Here is a 19,902-nt window from a genome sequence, read left to right on the forward strand (position 1 = left end):
TTTGTTGGCCCCCCCTCCTTTTCAATCTTTTTATCTCTGATTTATCTTAATTTTTGGACAATGTTAATTCCCACCCTCCTCAATTGGGTGAAACCCGCATTACCAACTTGCTATATGCTGACGATTTGTTTTATTAAGCCACACATGGGTCGGACTACAAAGACTACTTGATCATCTGCTCCCCTACACAATAAGTAATGCCTTGGAATCTATCAAAAACAAAGTCAATAACCTTTGGGAAGTGCAAGCAGCTGAGTGGCAGGTGATTCCTTTATGGTAAAAACATTGAAGCAGTGTCATCCTATAAATACCTGGGGATTTTCTTGGATACTAAAGGAACTTTCCAAAACCAGAAAGTGGGCAGGACAAAATCCCTGTCACTTGAGTCTGCACTGACAAAGCTCGTGAAACATCTACTCCGCCCGAGCCTATCCCTGCTGTTAACAGTAATGAAAGCGAAGATTATAAGTTATCTATCATATGGTCAAGAGATCACGCTGTTGACCAACTTCAACATACTGAACAAAATACCAACCAGAATCTTCAAACGAGTATGGCACCTCCCGAGATCTTCTTAGCCAACCCAGGTTAGGCTCGAATTCGGCCTATTAGACCATCGAGGCCGGCACGTTTATCAAGCTGTGCAATAGATTGCTCAATTCCCGGGAAGGTAGCCTGGAGGCCAGGCTGTGGCAAGAAATATTGATCGGCCAAATTGGCCAAAAATATTGACACCACCTGGAACACTCCCTGCAAGTACTTGATGGAGAAGAATACTGGGGAACAAACCCACCCCAGCATGCTCTAAAACAAATATGACTCATTACATCGCATAGCAATACCACACATACCATTACAAGCGATGTAATGACTTGCGGGGTAACAACTTCAAGAGAAGTGTTTGACTGTGGCCCTTTCACTCAGACAGGGCAAAATTGTCCAAAAGAAAACACACCTGGACAGTTATCTCGGAATTTAAGCCAGGGGCAGAAGCACTTTACCTATCAAGCACCTGTGACATTCACGGTAGAAAGGGTTTATGGCACTGAGAATGGGCAAATGGCCTTTTTTAATTCACTTACCTGAATGGCGTCGTTAAAGTGATAACACAGAGTGCAGGGGGTGCGGCTACAACTCGGAATCAATTGAGCATGTGGTTTGTGCCTGTCCTGCACTGTTTAACAATAGAAGGTCCCTGTTGCAGGGTTGAATGGAATGAACTTGGAGTTCGGTCGTGTCGACAAGCCATCATAGCTGCCATGAACCCAGAAAACACGATGCTCAACACCCGGTTTACTGAATTTGTCACAAGAGCAGCCAAAAACCTTGGAATATTAGGTTTGGAAGCACCCCGTCGCAACCTGTACATCAATGATGTCACCCATGCCACTAACAAACTCTTGAACATTCTGAACTGATTCCCAAAACGCGGCCTCGTTTTTACTGTTTTACTCACCTTTATTTTATCTTTTAGAATGTTAACGTGTGCCTGTTTTTTTACCGCCCTCAACAATAATGACACTGCCATGATCATTTAATCATCAGGGGCATCCTGCCCCAATGAACTTTTTGCAAGAAAATCACCCGTTTTAAACTACTTTGTATCAATGATTGCCTTTTTTTAAACTTTTTTGCATACAAGAAGTACTGTTTTTAATTATCATGATTTTAATTAATCAAACAATAAAGAAATTATTATGGTTATTATGGTCATATGGAGCAGCAGAAAGAAGGAAACACTCATTCTGCACCCTCTGGGGCAGACTACTTGACTGGGTGTGTTGCCCGATGCCAAGAATGTCAGGCTCCCCACCCCATTACATTTCTCACTTTTGTGCCCAGGTCTCTGGTGGTCTTTCTTTCCCCAGGTGGGCGGATTTGTGGTTAATGTCCAATCTGCTCTCCAGGAGTAGGGAAAAAACTGTCTTGGCCCATAGTACTTGGGAGGTTGCTCAGTGTCAAAATAGGACCGCTCCCCACCCCATATATTTGTTTTTAAGTTTACTTTTGTCCTGGTGATCTCGTATGCTTTTTGACCTCCTGGGTGAGCAGATTATGGGTTTACCTCCATCTGCCCACTCCAAGGAGAGCAAAAAGCCCACTTAACCACCAGGGAAGAAAAGTGAGAAACAGAATGGGTGCAGAACTTGCTTTTCTGGCATTTGGTTTCATAGATTGAGGGGCAGATTGGAGGGTTCTTCTCCAGTGTTCCTGCTGCAGGGGTAGAAAGCTCGAGGATTGGTGTCCAAAAGAGGAATGGTGCGGGTCATCAGCTCCTCTTGAGATGGGGTTCTACACTTTGGCAACCAGATAGTCTTTGTACCAACTGAGGGATGCAGAATGGCGGGGTTTACCTCTCACCTGCCAGGCTAATCTTCCCCCAAAGGATTCAGTTTACCTCTCCCTGTCATACTTTTTAGAAGGGGATGGCGAATACTGATCCTGCAAACACCAAAAAGATGCCTAAACAAAATAAACAAGTTCACACAGGTGTATCTTGGTAACTGGCAGTAGCTCGTGGGCACGTTAAATGAATGAAAGAAAATTAACTTGTAAAGCACTCTTCTACCCAAGGCATCTTGGCACTGCAAGCCCTTCAGCCAGAGATCAATTTGAGTCTATTAGATACAATGATCATAAGGGAAAAGCCAGGTCTTGAAACGTTTCCTAAAAAGGGTATGACTTCCTAAGAATTTAATATTCAAAAGCAAAGGATTCCAGAGCTTCGCCGTGATGTAGGAGAACGATTTCCCGCCCTATCTTCTGTGTTTAACTCGGAGTACCAGCACATCTCTCTAGCTAAGAGATGTAAGATGGTGCTCAGGGATGTACCACATAAACTTCAAGCAATACATCCTGGAGACCAGAGTTGTTAAGCACTTTTTGTCCTTTACCTAATAATTTAGACATGCCCCTTTTTTACAGGTAGTCAGTGTAGCCTAGATAGTGCCATAGAAATAGATTTGATGTCTAGGTATGTTGAGAATAAGGTGAGATACCATTTTCTGCACCACCTGAAGTCTAGGTTGCAGCACCTTATTTATCCCCAGATAAAGAGTGTTACAATAGTCAAGATGGAGGGTGATTAAAGTCTAGATACCTGTCTTATGTGATAAGATTGGGATAAAAGAAAAGAATTTCCATAGTGTGCATAAAATGGCATAGAAGGTAACTGTGACCGATATGCATTGTGAATGATAATGAGCTTTCAAAGACACCTCCTAAATTTCTAGCAGATTTGACTGACACTGATAGGGTTCAGATCTTCCCCGGCCGCCAGGCTTTGTACCATATAGTTGAATCCCAACCAAATAGCATGACCTCTGTCTTCTCTTCATTCAATTTGAGACAGTTTGATATTATCCATCTACCTACGTCTTGCAGAATCAACTAATTGAGTGTCATCAGTGATAGTGATTATAAAGGGGATCTCTTACCTTTTCTGTAGTGGGAGCTACTTCTGATCAGTGAAACTCATCATGAGCTACTGAAGGCTCAACAACTCACGCATTGTTACCAGACACCCGCACGCTCAATTTAATTGACTTTAAACCTATTGTCCATAGAGTCAGATACTATAGTTTGAGCAAAATAGTTTGACTAGGGCAGAGGTGGGGAATTTATTAAAATATCTACTTATCCGTGAGACATGTTGCTTCATAAATCTACTTGTCCTGTAACAAAATCCACTTGTCCTTTTGATGTCATGTAGAGCGACGACAAATTATGGAAGCAGTCTCATTATATAAGAGCTCTGATAATAGCCTCTCTGATTATACCAGGGCTCATGCAATAGTAGGGTTTTAATACTAGCAATTCCCTTTTCTTGCAAACTTTCTGCAGATCTGCATACTGGGGCTGAAGGTAGCTGTAAGCAATAGTTCCCTATGATTAAAGTGCCCTTTTGAGTCTGTGCAGACCTACTAATGTGCATGTTTTATGGGTTTTCATCTGCTTGTTTCTAATATTTTCCGATACAGAGAAAGGTTTGAAATTACTCCTGACAAGAGCATAAGTAAAACTCCTTCCAGGGCTGGAGAAAAAAGTGGCTGGTGTAAGAGTGAACTTGTTACAGCTTAACAGATTTCTGCATAAGCAATTCTACACATGCATATTTGCTCGTACTAAAATGCAGTTCACAAAGATGAAATGAAATTTGATTTGTAAAGCGCATGGCTGCCCGAGAGCGTCCCAGCGCTGCCTAACAGATAACAGAAAACTCAAAAGGAACCAGAATTTTAAGGTGTTTTAGGGAAAAGAAAAGATTTAAGCAACTTTCGGAACTTAAGAAGGGAAGGTTCAGTCCGAATATGCCTAGGGAGAGCGTTCCAATTTTTTGCCGCATTTACAGAAAAACGGCGGCCTCCTGTGCGGGCCTATCTCCCTCTAGAAACTATGGCAAGATTATCCAGGTCCGATCGGAGGGCCCGAGGGGGTCTGTAGGGACAAATCAGGCTCCTCGGGGCCGGAGGACCTTTGCCTTGGAGTGTCTTATGGGCAATGCAAGATGATTTGAAGGCAATTCGCTCACGAACTGGGAGCCAGTGGAGAGCTCTCAGCAGCGGTTTGGCAGACGCTCTTCTTGGGGCGCCCATAAGCATCCTGCCAGCAGCATTCTGCACCTGCTGCAAGATGTTAATGGTGGCTTCTGGTGCTGCCAGGAGTAGAGCGTTGCTATAGTCCAGTCCGGATAAAATTAATCCCTGGATCAATAGTTTTCTGGACTGAAAGGGCAATAGAGGGAGAACTTCCCGCACTGTCCGGAGCAGGCCGAAGCACACGCCCGCGACTTTCTGGGCATGTGTCCTAAAGGTTAGTTCGGGCTCAAACCAGACCCCTAGGCTTTTGATTTTCTCTTTCGGTAGAGGCAGCTCGCCGATACAGGGCGGCCAAAAGGCTTTGGGCAGAGATGTAAATTGGTGGCCCAGAATCAGGATCTCAGTTTTTGCTCCGTTCATTTTGAGCTTTGAACTGGTCATCCAGGAAAAGATTCCAGTGAGGCAGGCCGAAAGGTTATCCGAACATCCCACTTGTTGCGTCAGCGAGACGACTAATTGGGTGTCGTCTGCGTAGGTGACGGATTTAATCCCGAAAGGGGCAACTACCTCCTCCAGTGGGGCCATATAAACATTAAACAAGGTAGGGCTCAAAGATGAGCCCTGGGGAACTCCACACTGGAGGGGATTTAGACATGACACCATTTTCCCAAATCCTGAATGCTCGTTTATTCAAAAAGGATTCCAGCCATCTTAGGGCTGATCCTGCAATCCCTAGTCTAGCAAGACGGTGGACTAGTATTTTATGGTCCACCGTATCAAATGCAGCGCTTAGATCCAGGAGGATCAGAACTGCCGATCCCCCTGAATCTAAGATGCACCTTGCCTCCTCAGCCACCACTATAAGGGCTGTGTCGGTACCCTGTCCTGGGCGAAAGCCCATTTGAGAGTCGCTCAACAGGCCATTACTTTCCAAGAACCCTGAGAGCTGTTGATTAACAATTTTTTCAGCAATTTTGCCCAGACCAGGTAACAGAGAGATCGGGCGAAAATTGGCTAGATCAGCTGTATCCAGCCCCGTTTTTTTTAGGAGTGTCTTAATTCTGGCTTGTTTCCAGCTGGGTGGGACCACCCCATTGGTAAAGGAGTAGTTTAACAACTCCGTTGCGAGGGGGGCAATGGTGTCTGCAACTTGTTTGAGGATTTACATAGGCGCCGGGTTAGATGGAGAACCACTATTCACGGAGGATAGCGTGTTACAAAAAACCTCATTGGTAATGCGTCTAAGAACATCCAACCGGGGGCCAGTAGTCGGGGCTAGGGGGGCTTCATCACCTGTAGTGGGGACAGTCTGTGGTAAACTATCAAGTATTCGTTGTATCTTGGTGTCAAAGAACTCTGCTAACTGGTTACACCTAGCTTCAGTGCATTCTTGATTAATTGTCGGAGCAGGAGCTTTGAGCAGTTGCTTAACGATTTTGAAAGTTTCCTTTGAGGAGTTAGCAGATAGGTTAATTTTTTTCTTAAAGAAGGAAGCCTGAGTTTTCTGTCGTGCAGCTTTGTATAGTCTCAGGGCAGACTGATAGGAAGCTTTGCTGTTGACTGCCCAATCCTTCCTCCAGATACGTTCCAACTTTGTACAGCCTTTTCTAAGATCTCTGAGTTCGGTGGTGTACCATGGTGATTTAAAAGTAATACTTTTTTTGGTGATCATTTTGAGGGGCCGTACTGCGTTCAGGGAGTCGTTAAGCCAATTCTGAAAGCTTAAGTCTGCCACCAGGGGATCTAATTCTGCCACAGGGGCCGTTTGTTCTAAGGTACGAGTCCATTCTTCCACCGATAGTTTTGGCCAGGCTCTCTGTAATATACGAGAGCGGGGAGCACTTCTCTCTTCTGTGCAAATTTTCCATGAAAATGGGACCATAAAATGGTCAGACCATGGCAGCGCCAATGGGGATCTAGCTATAAGCTCGTTATTATTTGAAAAAATGGGGTCCAGCAGATGTCCCCTGATATGAGTGGCTTCTTTATTTAGGAGTTTCATTTCGAGAGCCTTAAGGTCCGAACTGAGGTCTGAGGCCACCTTATCATTAGGATCATCGAAATGCAGGTTCAAATCTCCCAGAACCAAAAAGTTGGGTGACTGAGCTGCCGTTGCTAGTGTAGTTTCCAGCAGGGATCCTGCAAACTGTTTTATGTATCCTGGCGGGCGGTAGATAAGGAATCCTGACAGGGAATTAGTAGGAGTTATTTGGATACTAAAACAGGCACTTTCTGTATCTAAGATGCCACCATCCTCAATTCTGCAGGTAAAAGTGTCTTTATGGATTATTGCGAGATCTCCTCCCTTCCCTTGGTCCCTATGCTGGCTCTGAATGAGAAATCCGCCTGGAAGAGCAGTGGTGATATCAAACTCCGAGTTTGGGTGTAACCACGTCTCAGTAAGAAATGCAGATCCAGGTTGCTTTCTTCAATCAGTAAGTTGTTCTCTACCGCGTGCTTTGGAAAAGATCTGCAGTTCAATAATGCCATCCCTAGATCTATACAGACCTCCTTACCATTTTTCCTAATGGGAATTGAATCGGGACAGAATTTACATCGACAAAATTGTTTGTCAAAACAGTCCAACTGGCGGCACCACAGGCCACTCTTATCTTGTAACAACAATAGTTCTTCCCTAGAGTATGCTATCAGCGGAGTAGGGTCGACAGGCATAATGACTGGCCCTAGGCCCGGTCGGGCCAGGACGGGCCCAGACGGGCTTGCCTCTGGCGCGCCTCCGGCGCGCCATCGGCGCGCCCGCTGCACCCGCCCACTGCGCGGACGGGAAATGGGTTTCATTTTATAGTGCCCGGGCCGTGATTCGCCCGACCGCTAGTGCGCAAACCCTGCCTTTCCCCAAGATGGCGGCCAAAGTCGTCGCCCCCGGGAAGGCTGTCTATGCCTGAGTAGAGCCCTAAATCGGCCCTCGGTGTCCTCGGCACAGATTCTGTCAAGAGCCCCCAGCTGTCAAGAGCGGGTGAGTAAACACAGGACAAAATACACAATGTACGCTATAAAATGATTCCTTTGTGCAAATAGGCAGGGAAAATAAAAAACAACAATTTTTAAAAGCTAACTCCCGGCTTCCGCCTCAGGAGTGTTCTGTTAAGAGCAAGTGAAAACTGTCCATTCGCACTTTTGTGACTTTCTTTAAGAATTGGGCCCCTATTTTGGTCAGGCGTTAATCAAAACCTTTCGTATTTAATAAACTTCTATCTCTTTCTCTCTATGTATGTATATATATATATATATATATATATATATATATATATATATACATATACATATCTAGAGGCTGGCTTCCCTGTGAGTGACCACATTCTGCTCTTTCACAAGGAGCATATTGGCATGCACAGTAGGTTTGTTCAATGCCAGGAACTGACTGACTACTGTGGCAATGTGGGTTTCTTTGATACCAAAAATAGTTTTGCCTTTGCCAATGCTTGTTATAATGATGAGGGCCCAGCAGCCCCCACAATAGTAACGTTTTACAAAAACCATATCAAACAAGACATGCATTGACAAATCAAAATGATGACCACCAGTGTCATACCTATTGGCTTTGCCAATGCCTGCTTATTTTCACGTTTCATACGTTTTTGTTGAAACTGATTACACTGATTTTCCACTATGAAAATATTTGGGCAATACTAGCATGCATCAACATTTTACGAAACGATGCCTAAAATAACAGTAGTTTAGATAAACTTTTTGTTCCTAGTTGTAAAGAATCCTCAATCTTGTTTTCAAGCCCGTGCATATATTTGCATCTAATCAAAGGGCATCCTGGAAGCATTATACATACCCTCAAATTGTTAAACCTTGCAAACATGTGTGCACCTTTTTATACTGGAACCACTATCATTAGTGCCGTCTGAGCTTACAACATTTCCCTACAGCGCTCACCCTCATAATATTTTTGTATTTACGATCCATAAATACAAGTTCAACAAGGATTAACACATGGAAACAAATAGTATCTTAACTGCAGACAATGCCCTTCCCTGATTCATAACAAGATACTGTAATCTGGCAGCCTAAGGGTCTGTGTTGTAAGGGGTTTGGCTACTTGTCCCAAGGACAAAAGAAACATGAAACTGGTTGTCCTTGACCCCAAACAATATGTCCTGAGCGTCCTGCTATAGGAATTCCTCATCCCTGACCTGAGGCACTATGATGGGGTTACCATGTGTGTCAGTGAGAGTGTGGTCTCTGGGGACGTATGAAAATGTGTGTGTATGAATGGGGTATATTTTTATAGCTCACTAAAAGTCTGTGTTGTATGTACTTGCAGCACAAGTCATACTTTCTGCCATATGTGGTACTGTTACCTGTACAATGCAAACATACAATCATATTTTTTTTTATGGGAGAAATTTAAAGTGCAGAAAAGTGTTTTACAAAAATGTCCATAATATGGAACATTTTTCTGCACTTTAAATTTCTTACATTTACAAAAATGCCCGTATGTTTCACTTATACATATGGCACAGTGTCTACTGCCCAATGGGAGCAAGAGGCCAGCTGAATGTAAATGTGACAATTTAACATGGGAGAAAATTTAAATGAAGAGTTCACTCAATTATAAAGGTAACTTTTCATTTTCATATCCTCCCATTAAAAAGCATTCAAAAACATAATTTTGTTCACAGCTCCAGTGCAAAGTTGACAAGGAATTTTATTTGAGAGTTAAATAACTCAGTGCTTCAGTTGTTCACCTATGTGCCCCAGCTCCAGTCTGGGTCATCAATCTGGCTGTGCTCATTATCAGGCTCTGCTTTCTGCATTGTAATGTAAAATAAACACAGCCTTCCCTTTACTGTAAAATAAAAATATGATCTTGTTCTTATCTAAAAAAGAACTCAAGGCTGTAAGCTACTCTGGAGGGGGCATATTATCAAGGACGGCGTTAACATTATCACCGGTTTAGCGGCAGATTCCAATAGAAGCCCATGTTCACACCAAAACATGGACTTCTATTGGAATTCTCAAGGGCACATTATCAAACCCATTATCACCGCTTTAGCAGCAGTTTTCTGCCGCTAAACCTGCGATAATTTTTAACACCGTCCTTGATTATGTGCCCCGAGGTCTCTAGGAGCTACTGGTAGCTAGCAATCGATTGGCTGGAGACACCTGGACTATAATCTGTGTGTGGTATTTGTACGATAGCACTGAGAGCCAAAAACATCTAACAAGGCTAGCAAGGTGAAACACATACAAATTAAAAAGTGTCAGACTTAGAGATGAACCTCGTGGAATACCACAGTAGAGAGAGAATGGCTTGGACCTAAACAGTGAACATTAGAGGAGGTAAGATGCACACCGTTGTACTCCTTTCGTATTCGTGTTTAACTGGTTCAGAACTGTATTGGCGTGCATACTTGATCTGCTCTCCGCCCAATTGCGCTTTGCAATATGAAGAAACACAAAGAAACCCCATTCGGTTCCAACAAGCTGCACTGAAGAATCACTGAATGAATCAAATAAACCAAATTCATCACTTGTTTTCTTCTCTTTATCAATGTTTTACTTCATGTAATTTTTCACCTATTATCTTTCGATTCCTTTTACTCATTCAACTATAATGCTAAGCTTTCAAAAAAAGCACAGGGGAAATGAGGTTACCCAAAGCATTTCGGGAATTCTTCCCTTCATCAGGGGTATCTAAAATACAAATAGTCAAAAACATCACCATCAGCAAAGTTATCCCACTCCCAATCCTAATGCAACAATCTTAATATAACAGATACTAAACGTTTTCAATTTCTTAATGCTATATATAAAACAACCTGTTAACATGGCCAATCGTATTTCCTTTACATTAACCATTCAAAAACTCAAGCGATAATCCTATAACACCCCCATCTCATAGCCATCTGTTACTTATCTCAAGCTCAAAACCTGCCGTATTTCTGTGGTGTTTCTAGCTCCTTCTAACCCCTTCAAGACAATTTGACAACAGTACACTTACCGTGACATATGCATTGCTATATTCGTACCTCGAGGCCCAGACTCACAGGTTACCGGGTCATTACACCAAACGTGTTGAATTCCATACGTAGCGTTATTTTAATTGAGTACTAAAGCCCACGTTTTTTCTTTAATGGCTACTGCATCGACTGATGCAAACTGTGCTTTATAAATTATCTCCTTCCCCAACTTCCCACAGGTGATCTGTCATATGCCTTTGTGCAAAAACTCAACTCAGTGCCGAACTCCTTGTGCAAATACTCAACTCAGTGCCGAACTCTTTGTGCAAAAACTAAACTCAGTGCCAGACTCCTTGTATTGCGCCCTGTCAGCCGCTATCTAACTATTAATACTATATCCCCCAGAATGTACCATGGCTTCTCCAGCTCTTATTTAATTCACGCCTACACATACATATCGGAATAGCTGGGTTTGAGCAAAGCTAATCATAATATTTGAGCATTTGTAACAATTACAACCAAACACCTTCATTTGATACTGTTTACTTTAATCAATCCATGTTGACACGTTTAGAAACCCCCTCATAATTCATTATTAATCTGTTGCGTTGCCGAAGCTGATAACAGTTGTTCATGTCCCAAAAACCCAACACCTGTGCTGTTATCATAGTTCACGTGTCAATTTAATCCTATAATTTTAATATAGTTCATTGCTCCAATTTCATCGTCGGTGCAATCCCACCGGGTTGGACGGAAAAGTCTATCAAAGAACATTAGAGGTAGTAAGATGCACACCGTTGTACTCCTTTCGTATTTTTGTTTAACTGTTTCAGAACTGTATTAGCGTGCATACTTGATCCGCGCTCCGCCCAATTACGCTTTGCAATATGAAGAAGCACAAAGGAACCCCATTCGGTTCCAACAAGCTGCACAGCTGTATCCATCACTGAATGAATCAAACAAATACATCTGTATGTGGAACCAGAGATTCCAATGTGGACAATTGGACCTGGTGCCTTGCTGATGGTTGTGCGGTCCTTTTGTACCAGTCTCATTTGGAATAAATATTTACCAAAGGCATTGGAGAATTGTGTCTTTTATCCAACTCCACAACTTAACAGATCCATTGAGCACACATCTCAGCCTCCTATTGTCCTGTAAACATTAACTATCAAACCACCTTACTTTTGGCAATAAAAATCTAAAACAGGCTCAGCTGTTAATGATATGTTAATCAAATCACAAATATGTTTAAAAGGGACAAGAACAGAGAGATCTCTATTATCAGTAGATACCAGACAATTATAAAAGTGGCTCAAATTGGTGGATATGAGGTTCCTAAGAAGGAATGAAAAAATCCAGAAAGGCCCATTTCAACCTCTGCCCACCTTCAATAGCAACCAGATCTCTGTATACCAAATGGTTAGAACATGATGTAGCCAATGAAACATAAAATATAACAATAAAGGATTATGGTCACAAAAACCCAAAGGCCGTACAAGAGAAGATGAAGTATTAATGACGAAATCATTAGTAATTTAAATGTAGTCAATAATAGTTGACCTATCCGTACCAATTAAAGTGGCATTGCGTATAGCTCAGTAGCCCACAGCCTCATGAACATCCACTATATTCCTCTCCAATGTTAAATTAGAGAGAAAACAACCATGTTTATCACAATTAACTATGAAGGCATGAAAATTCCTCATAGGGCCACTTGACAAAAATTAGGATCATGAATCAAAAGCTCCGAAACAATCTTGGAGTTAGCATCTCCAGCAATGATAACTGAATGGCCTTGATCATAGCAATCAGCAGCTTGAATAATGTAGATATCTACTGTTTGACTTTGCCTTTTTGCAGAGTCATCCTAGGACTTTTTGCTTTCCACCTGTATTTTTTTTCTGTCTTGTTTTTGTTGGTTTTATGACTCTTGGCACTGCTGATCAATGCTAAAGTGCATATGCTCTCCCTGTAAATTGTTGTTATGGATTGGTGTTTCCATAATTGGCTGATTTGATTTACTAGTCAGTCCCTAGTACAGTGCACTGTGTGTGCTCAAAGCCTGTAACTCAAATGCTGCTAGTGGGCCTACAGAACTGATTGCGGCACCCACATATACAGACTGTAAATGTGACTCCGGTCTGCCACTGCAGTATCTGTGTGCAGTCTAGCACAGTCATGTCAACTTGTAAAGTGCACCCACTTGCCAGTCCCAAACCTTCCATTTTCTTACGTGAGAGTCAACCCTAAGGTAGGTCCAAGGTACCCCGGTGGAATGGGTGCTGCTTATGTGAGAGGTAGAACATGCCCTGATGTGTGTGGTATGTCCTGATAGTGAAATACTGCCAATTTCATTTTTTCACAATTGAAAGGCTATCTGTTCATTAGGACAGATTGGGGAGTTTACTTATAACATCTTATAAGTATACCTGCCCATGGCAACAAGATAGTAAAGGGGGTATTTTCTTGCTTAGCTATCCAGTGCGCCTCTGCTAGGTTTGTGTATTGACTGTCTGACTTTGGAGTGACAGGGGCTGGGGATGTGCATTCTGTTCAGACAGCCACTTGGGGGGAGGGGGGCCCAGGGTGAGTCAGGGCTGGGCTGAATAGACCTGGGCTGCGTTACACAAGAGTAGGGGGAGGAGATTTCTTTCCACCTGAATGGGTCTGGTCTGCCTTACACAATGCTGTCTCCCCCTCCTGCCGGGCAGCTGCACCAGAGAGGACAGAACTGGTTTGGACTGAGCACAGAGCCTCTGTGACACCAGAGAACAAAAAGAAATAGACCATAAATGTTGGGGACAGACACTTGAACTTTAGATTACTTCTGAAATCCAAGAGGAACCTCTGCCAAGGAGAAGATCTGGGAAAACTGAAGGAGAAGTACTGCCCCTTTGCTACGTGCTGTTTGGGGTGGGCCTGCAGTAGCTGTTTCTACCATGGAGAGGATAAAGACTTTGCTGTGTGCTGTGTCTCCTGCTTGACGAAGATCTCCAATTAGAGCTTCCCGCCTGTTTTGAAGTCTCACGGATACACAGACTTCACCACCAGCTCCACTGTACTTTCTTGCTGGGAGTTCTCATGAGCCGGAAGTTGCCTGTTGCTGAATTGAGCCTCTTGAGGTTCTTTCTGCTGTTGGGATCTGGAAAAGAAATTACCACTTCAAGATGCATGATGTATCCGCACCTGTTTCTGACGCAGCGCCTTCCCATGGTTCGATAAAGCGCCAAACTCCTTATTGAGTGCACCCATCTATGAAGTCCGAGATCAACCCATTGATCCCCACACAGGCGCTGCTTTGCAACTGCAAGAACTAATGCATCGTGGGACCGCGACTGAGGAAGCCAACGCAGTGCCGTTGCAGCAACGAGAACCAACGCATCCCCGATCCTCACGTATCGCACTGGGGCGCCAAGTTTACAAGAACGCTGGGGCTGCAGTAAGAAACCGATGCATCACTTCCCCACACAGTAAGAAACTGAAGCATCACCTCCCCTTCAGTAAGGAACCAACACATCAACGCCCCTGCATGGCAATAGGGCACGGACGCATCACCTCGCCTGGAGAAAGGAACCAACATATCATCTTCCATGTGCATAAGGAACTGATGCATCACCTTCCCTGCTGTTGTTTTTGTTTATGATTTTGATGCATCCAAGGTACTTTGTGCGGAAAGTGTTGCATCTATAGTTTGCTTTGGACAGAACTGTTTATACCTTTTGAAAGTCATATTTTGATCATTGTATTGTGGATTTTTGTTGTTTCCGTCTTGTTTGGTTCAGATAAAGTTTATCTATTTTTAAAACTGGTGTGGTGTCATTTGTACTGTTTTTACTGTATTACTGTATGTGTGCACAAATGCTTTACACACTGCCTCGGAGATAAGCCTGACTGCTCATGCCAAGCTACCAAGGGAGTGTGCAAGGGTTATTTTAGCAGTGCATCCCCCTTAACCTGACTAGGAAGAAGGGTCGCAAATTGGACAAAGGAGCAAACCATTGCCAAATAGAGTTCCCCATTTCTAACAATATGGATTTGGTTTATTGCTGCATGTCCAGGTGACGATTGCGTGCAGCTTCTACAGAATCATGTCTGTAGGCAACGGTTGCATGCAGCATCTTTTCCTGTGCTGTGTCTCCTTTTATGTCACCATGCTAGGTTAGGTTATGTAACCTTATGCGCTGCCATATTGAAACACTTTTCTGTCTTTCATCGACTCAGGAGAGTTTTTGTCAATTATGAGTGCATTTAAAAGCAGCATGGTGAAAATAGAAAGAATCTCGTTTGAGTAATTTGAGCAGTTACAGGGGTGAGCATATTGATATGGTTGGGTTCAGATGGTTCATATTTAAATCTAATTAAAGGACAGCAAGCAGTAACTTGTATGTGGCAAGAAAGGGATCCACTGTTTTAGGGTGGTTTGATAAAAAGAACTTACATTTCATGCTTCATTCAAGTAGTAAGGGGCGGGTACTGATTTTTGATAATGGTATACAGGTTGGATATGACATGTTCAGCAGATGTCTGAGACAATTTAGAGAAGAGCTGGAAAATCGAAAAAGATTTAGGCAGAGGATTAAGCACATGATTTTATTGAAAGATCATGCATATAGAGGCTACCCAATGTGAGAAATATATCTTTCATAATCCGTGACTTGTTTCAAAGGAATTGGAAAAACCTGTTTAATTAGAAGTAAATGAACCAGTAAAAGCTTCTAATTAAGTATCTCCTTTGGTTGTGGTGAGAAGGAAAAATGGTAAGATTAGGTTATGTGTTGATCTACAACATCTCAACAATAACATAATCATTGATCAATTACCCTTGCATAAATGTATTAAAATGGCAGTCTGTAAATGGTTTCCCACCATCAACCTATTGTCTCAAATTTCTCTGTCTCTTGAATGTAGAAAATATACAACATTTGTCACACCTGTGGCATGTTTTCAATTCAAGCGCATACTGTGTCGGGTGCCATCAGTGACAGCTGTATAACAGTGATTAATGTTTAATTTGTTTTGTAAAGAAATGAGTGTGAATTTTTTTCCAGGACGATATTTTAGTTTTTGGTAAAATAAAAGAGGAACATGATGAAAGATTGGTGAAAGCGTTAAGGATCTTGGAGTTTAGGGTGCTAAGGGTCGAAGTGTAAATTTGCAGAGAACAGTGCTACTTGCCTAGGTCATGTTTGTTGGAGAAGGCAACGTCAAATCTAAGCTGTTTTTTGTCAGAGCAATTGAAGAAGCTTCAGCACCCACCAGCAAGGAGGATGTACGTTCATTTATAGATTACGTTGAGTATTGTGTGAAATTCGTCCCTACATTTACAGAAAGAACTTTCCATTTAACACAATTGTTAAAGAACAAAAAGCAAGTTTGAATGATTGAAGCAAAGTGAAGATGACTTTCACTTTTCAAAACAGTCATTGCGAAAGCAACTGCTTTGATATGTGTTGATCCAAGTGCTGATAGTTTCATTACTATAAACACCAGCATCAAGGAATTGGGTTCAGTGTTGTTGCAAGTTCATAAATATTGAAAAGAAGGAATTGTTCTTTATGCACCCAGATCTTTATCTCCTACCGAGAAGTCACCCCATTATTGAACGTGAGACCTTATCATGTGCACAGGTGTTTGAATATTTTAGAGCTTTAGTTCGGTGTATGCCATGTACTGTACGGTGTGACCAGAAACCTCTTGTTAAAATTATGACAGTGGAGGGCATTGTGAATTCTTATGCCAGAATGGCTTGGTTGCCATGCAAAAGAAAGTCTATGACTTTTAAAATGTTATATGTACCATGGAAAGATAATATTATTGCAGATTTTCCGTCTAGCATGCCGACACAATTGGAAGAATGTGAAGATGAACAGCGGAATTTTAGATGCCACTGGTGAATGATTGTGGTGCTCCTACTGTCACAGTTGATGAGTGGATTCTTGAATATAGGAATAAAGGATAGACAACACTTTACAGTTAGTGTTGAAAAAGGAAGATATGGAAGCTTCAATTAGGCATTTCTGGGTGGTTATTTGTAAATTAACAAAAGACATTGGTACTCCATTGAGGGGTGAAAGAGTTAATCCACTGCACTCTGCACAGAATGGTCATTCATTTGGGACATAAGGGACATTTTAGCATTGCCAGAAGTAAATCTGCTGTTAAAATGTTGTTTTTTTTCGTGGCCAGGTATAAGCCTTTCTGTGGAAAGATTTATGAGAATAGATCTTGAATGCGTTAATGCAGATAAATCATGGCAGGCAGCCTGACCCCCCCCCCCCCCCCCCCCCCCCAATATGTGAAATTTTGAGTCCATCTAATCTCTGACAATCCGTTGCAATAGATATTATGGGACCTATTGGATCCCTACAGAAGTGTGTATTCGTTCTTATTGATTTGTTTTCAATATAACCAGTGGTGAAAGTGGTTGAGAGGGCAGACACGAATTCTGTTCTAGAGCTTTGTGCTCAAGTTTTTGTTTCAGAATGTCTCCCTGCCACTATCCAGAGTGCCAATGGTGCAAAATGTATGTCTATCAAGGCAAAACGTTACTTTGAGAGGGTTGGTGTTCATCATAGGTTATATGGCACACATGTTCGAGAGGTTCAACCAAGTTATCGAAGGAGAAGTGCAATTGGCCATAACTAGTAACATTGATTGAGCTATGCAGCATGGTATAACATTGTGGGCTAATAGAGTTACCAATAATGAAACCACAGGTATGGCAAAATGATGGCAAAATGGATGAATCCTATACCTAAGTACAATTCAGGATGGTTACTCCACACAGTTGTAGAACAGTGGTAGTGGAAGAGGCAGGTGAAATGATTTGTAATAAATAAAGGAAAAGTACATCGTATTATGATTCCGAGAAAGGTAACATGGCTGTGCATGTTATTGTTGGTGACCCGGTTGTGTTGTTTGGGTGAGAGTCAATTTTAAGAACCTCAAGAAGTAATTGAAGTTTTGAGAAATTTAGTCAGATTGAGCAATGGAAAAGTGTGGAAACTCAATAGTGTAGTGTTTCAACCTTCTGATATCTGGAGGTAAATTCAGGAAGAGTATTTTTCTGTTAGTAAAACTCCTCTGGATGATGTACCGGATACTGATGATAACTTTTTTTACATAGTCGTCTGCTATACTGATGGCAAGTGGATCTGCTGATTTTCCATCTAATGATGTTTCTGATTTAGCCATTCACCAAAGAGAGTCGGGCAACCGAGAAGTCAGGTAGGCTCAAGAGACTGTGCCTGGCAACATAACTATTGTGACAACTAGCACGCTCTTGCTTGACTCATGGGGAAATGTACCTATATCCAATAGTTTGGACTACCTCTTAGGTCCTTTCGGCGGCACTGCTTGAATTTATGAGGCCACTTCCTACATACTTATCAATACCTTTTTCACCCTCTTTTGGTCCCGAAAAAGCACTAGTGATCTCCTCCTGAGACCACGTAAAGCGCGAAACATGTCGACCTACTGCATCTCACTCACAATTGCACAACATGTTTTAGCTACTTAGGGCCCTAACTACCCTTGAGCAGCACTCAACCTTTTGGTTTTTTAACCATGGCAGAGGAATCCTTTTTATTAAATTCATTCACTCAGGATACCCTGTAGTCATCTTTTTAACTCACAACCCACCTATCATAGAATTAGCACTGACCCGCACACATCATATGGCTTGATAACCAAAAGATCTCCGATAAAGGGACACTTCGGGGGACCCGAATGGCATTGCAGCGCAGGCTCGACAAGGAGCACCGCCCTATGATGAAGCACGGCATTCTTCGGGGTGTGTGAAAGCATCAAATACCAGTCTCTCTGACTTCCGCTCCTTCTGAAATGACCTCTCCCACAATTCTCTTTTAGGAACAGCAACTCTCTTTAGTGAGTGACTCATCACTTGGGAGCATGAGGCGCTGGACCTTCATTTAGCCCCCTGTTCCACTCTCTCTTTTTTCGATTACGTTTCTGATTTAGGGTCAGAAGGGGAAAATAGAGTATCAGATAGGTGGTCAATTGTTGCTACTGTTGATTCTAACATTTAAATAGAACTATTGGGTACTACTAAGGTCAGTTTGCATGTGTATGGGGCTGATGGAAGCTGTAACAAGAGAATAGGGAAACCACCTAAGTAGTCGGAAGATTATGTCCGTGAGAATTCTTAATATGTATGAACCTCATTGTTATTTTTGTTTTGTTTATACTATTTGTATTTTATTCTTAAGTTGATTGTTAATATATTAGTGTAAGTAAATTTAATTTTCAAGATGTTGTATTACTTTGATTAGATTATGTTTTGTTGTTAAATAAAAAGGTGCATGTGTTGGGGGCATGGTCACTCATTATACATTCCTAAGAATGTAATAATGTGTTAGTATGTAAGCGGATTCTGCCAATGAATGGCAGTTGGAAGACTCAAGGACAGCAAGTAAGAGGTAGTCTACCCTGCTGCTGTTGTACTTTATCTTCAGGGTTTTGCAACGATTAAACTACTTACGAAGCAAGCTCAGATAAGGAACACGCTTGCAACAATTTTCTTTGGAAGTGCAATGTTTTAAGGCAAACGGGTGTTCTTAAATATGGTGTGGCAACCAGCCAAACTGATATTAGAAGTTGTGCAGTAAAACCAGCACCTACTGGTTTCTCCCTGGGTCAAGAAGGTAATCCTGTTGTTAGTGCCCACTCTTTGTTGTCTCCTTTCAAAGCAGGTGGGGGGGCTTTTAGTGTTGTATTTCTCCATATTGTACCTGTAAAGAACGGTTTCCTTGCATGTGTAGGAACAGTGCATGGACCAGATGTGCCCTTAAATGTGCAAGGCTGACGCTTTTAAAATGCTAAAGCTGGATTATTGTATTTTTTAGTTTTGGGAATACCTCTAATGACAAGAATACAAGAACAATCTCTGAAATCTCGTGCCCTGTATGCAACTCAAACTTAGATATGTTCCGCTGGCCAGTAGTACTTGAATGTTATCTTTTATCACATGTGCAAATATGTAGCACATAGTACCATTTAAAATGGCGATGAGAGCACCTTTTATTTAACATTTTATCTAGCATTCGTTTAGAAATGTATTTGTATTGTGTTAGCTGTGACCACGTTCATTATGAACATGATGTTAAAATAAATTTGGCTATGAATCTGTTGACGCGCCCATTTTAAAGATGTCAATTTTGAACAGTGGTGCAAAGCTGGAGAATGTACCAGTATGATGTCATTTCCGGATCAGCAGTTGAGTGAATGGAGTGCGTGGAGCCCCTGCAGCAGAACATGCAGCACCGGAATAAGTAGCAGACAACGCAAGTGCCATAGGTAAGAACCGAGTGTATGCGTATAAGTGGATTAGGGACTTGCAGTAGTAGCTGTTGTTTTGCTATGTATTGACCATACATCATGACACTTTGTAAAACAATACAAGGTAGTTT

At 42.1% G+C, this 19,902-nt stretch overlaps 1 protein-coding gene across 1 annotated transcript in view; it reads left to right on the forward strand.

Moving 5' to 3' along the window:
* Positions 1–19,902, forward strand: part of ADAMTS19 (ADAM metallopeptidase with thrombospondin type 1 motif 19) — a 503,101-nt gene that overhangs the window by 46,030 nt on the left and 437,169 nt on the right. Inside the window, exon 3 of the mRNA XM_086963564.1 lies at positions 19,659–19,789. Coding sequence (XP_086819690.1) covers positions 19,659–19,789 — 131 coding nt within the window. The remainder of the gene's footprint in view (positions 1–19,658; positions 19,790–19,902) is intronic.

This window comes from Lissotriton vulgaris, chromosome 3_1 (assembly GCF_964263255.1).
Source record: "Lissotriton vulgaris chromosome 3_1, aLisVul1.2, whole genome shotgun sequence".
Taxonomy (NCBI): Eukaryota; Metazoa; Chordata; class Amphibia; order Caudata; family Salamandridae; genus Lissotriton; species Lissotriton vulgaris.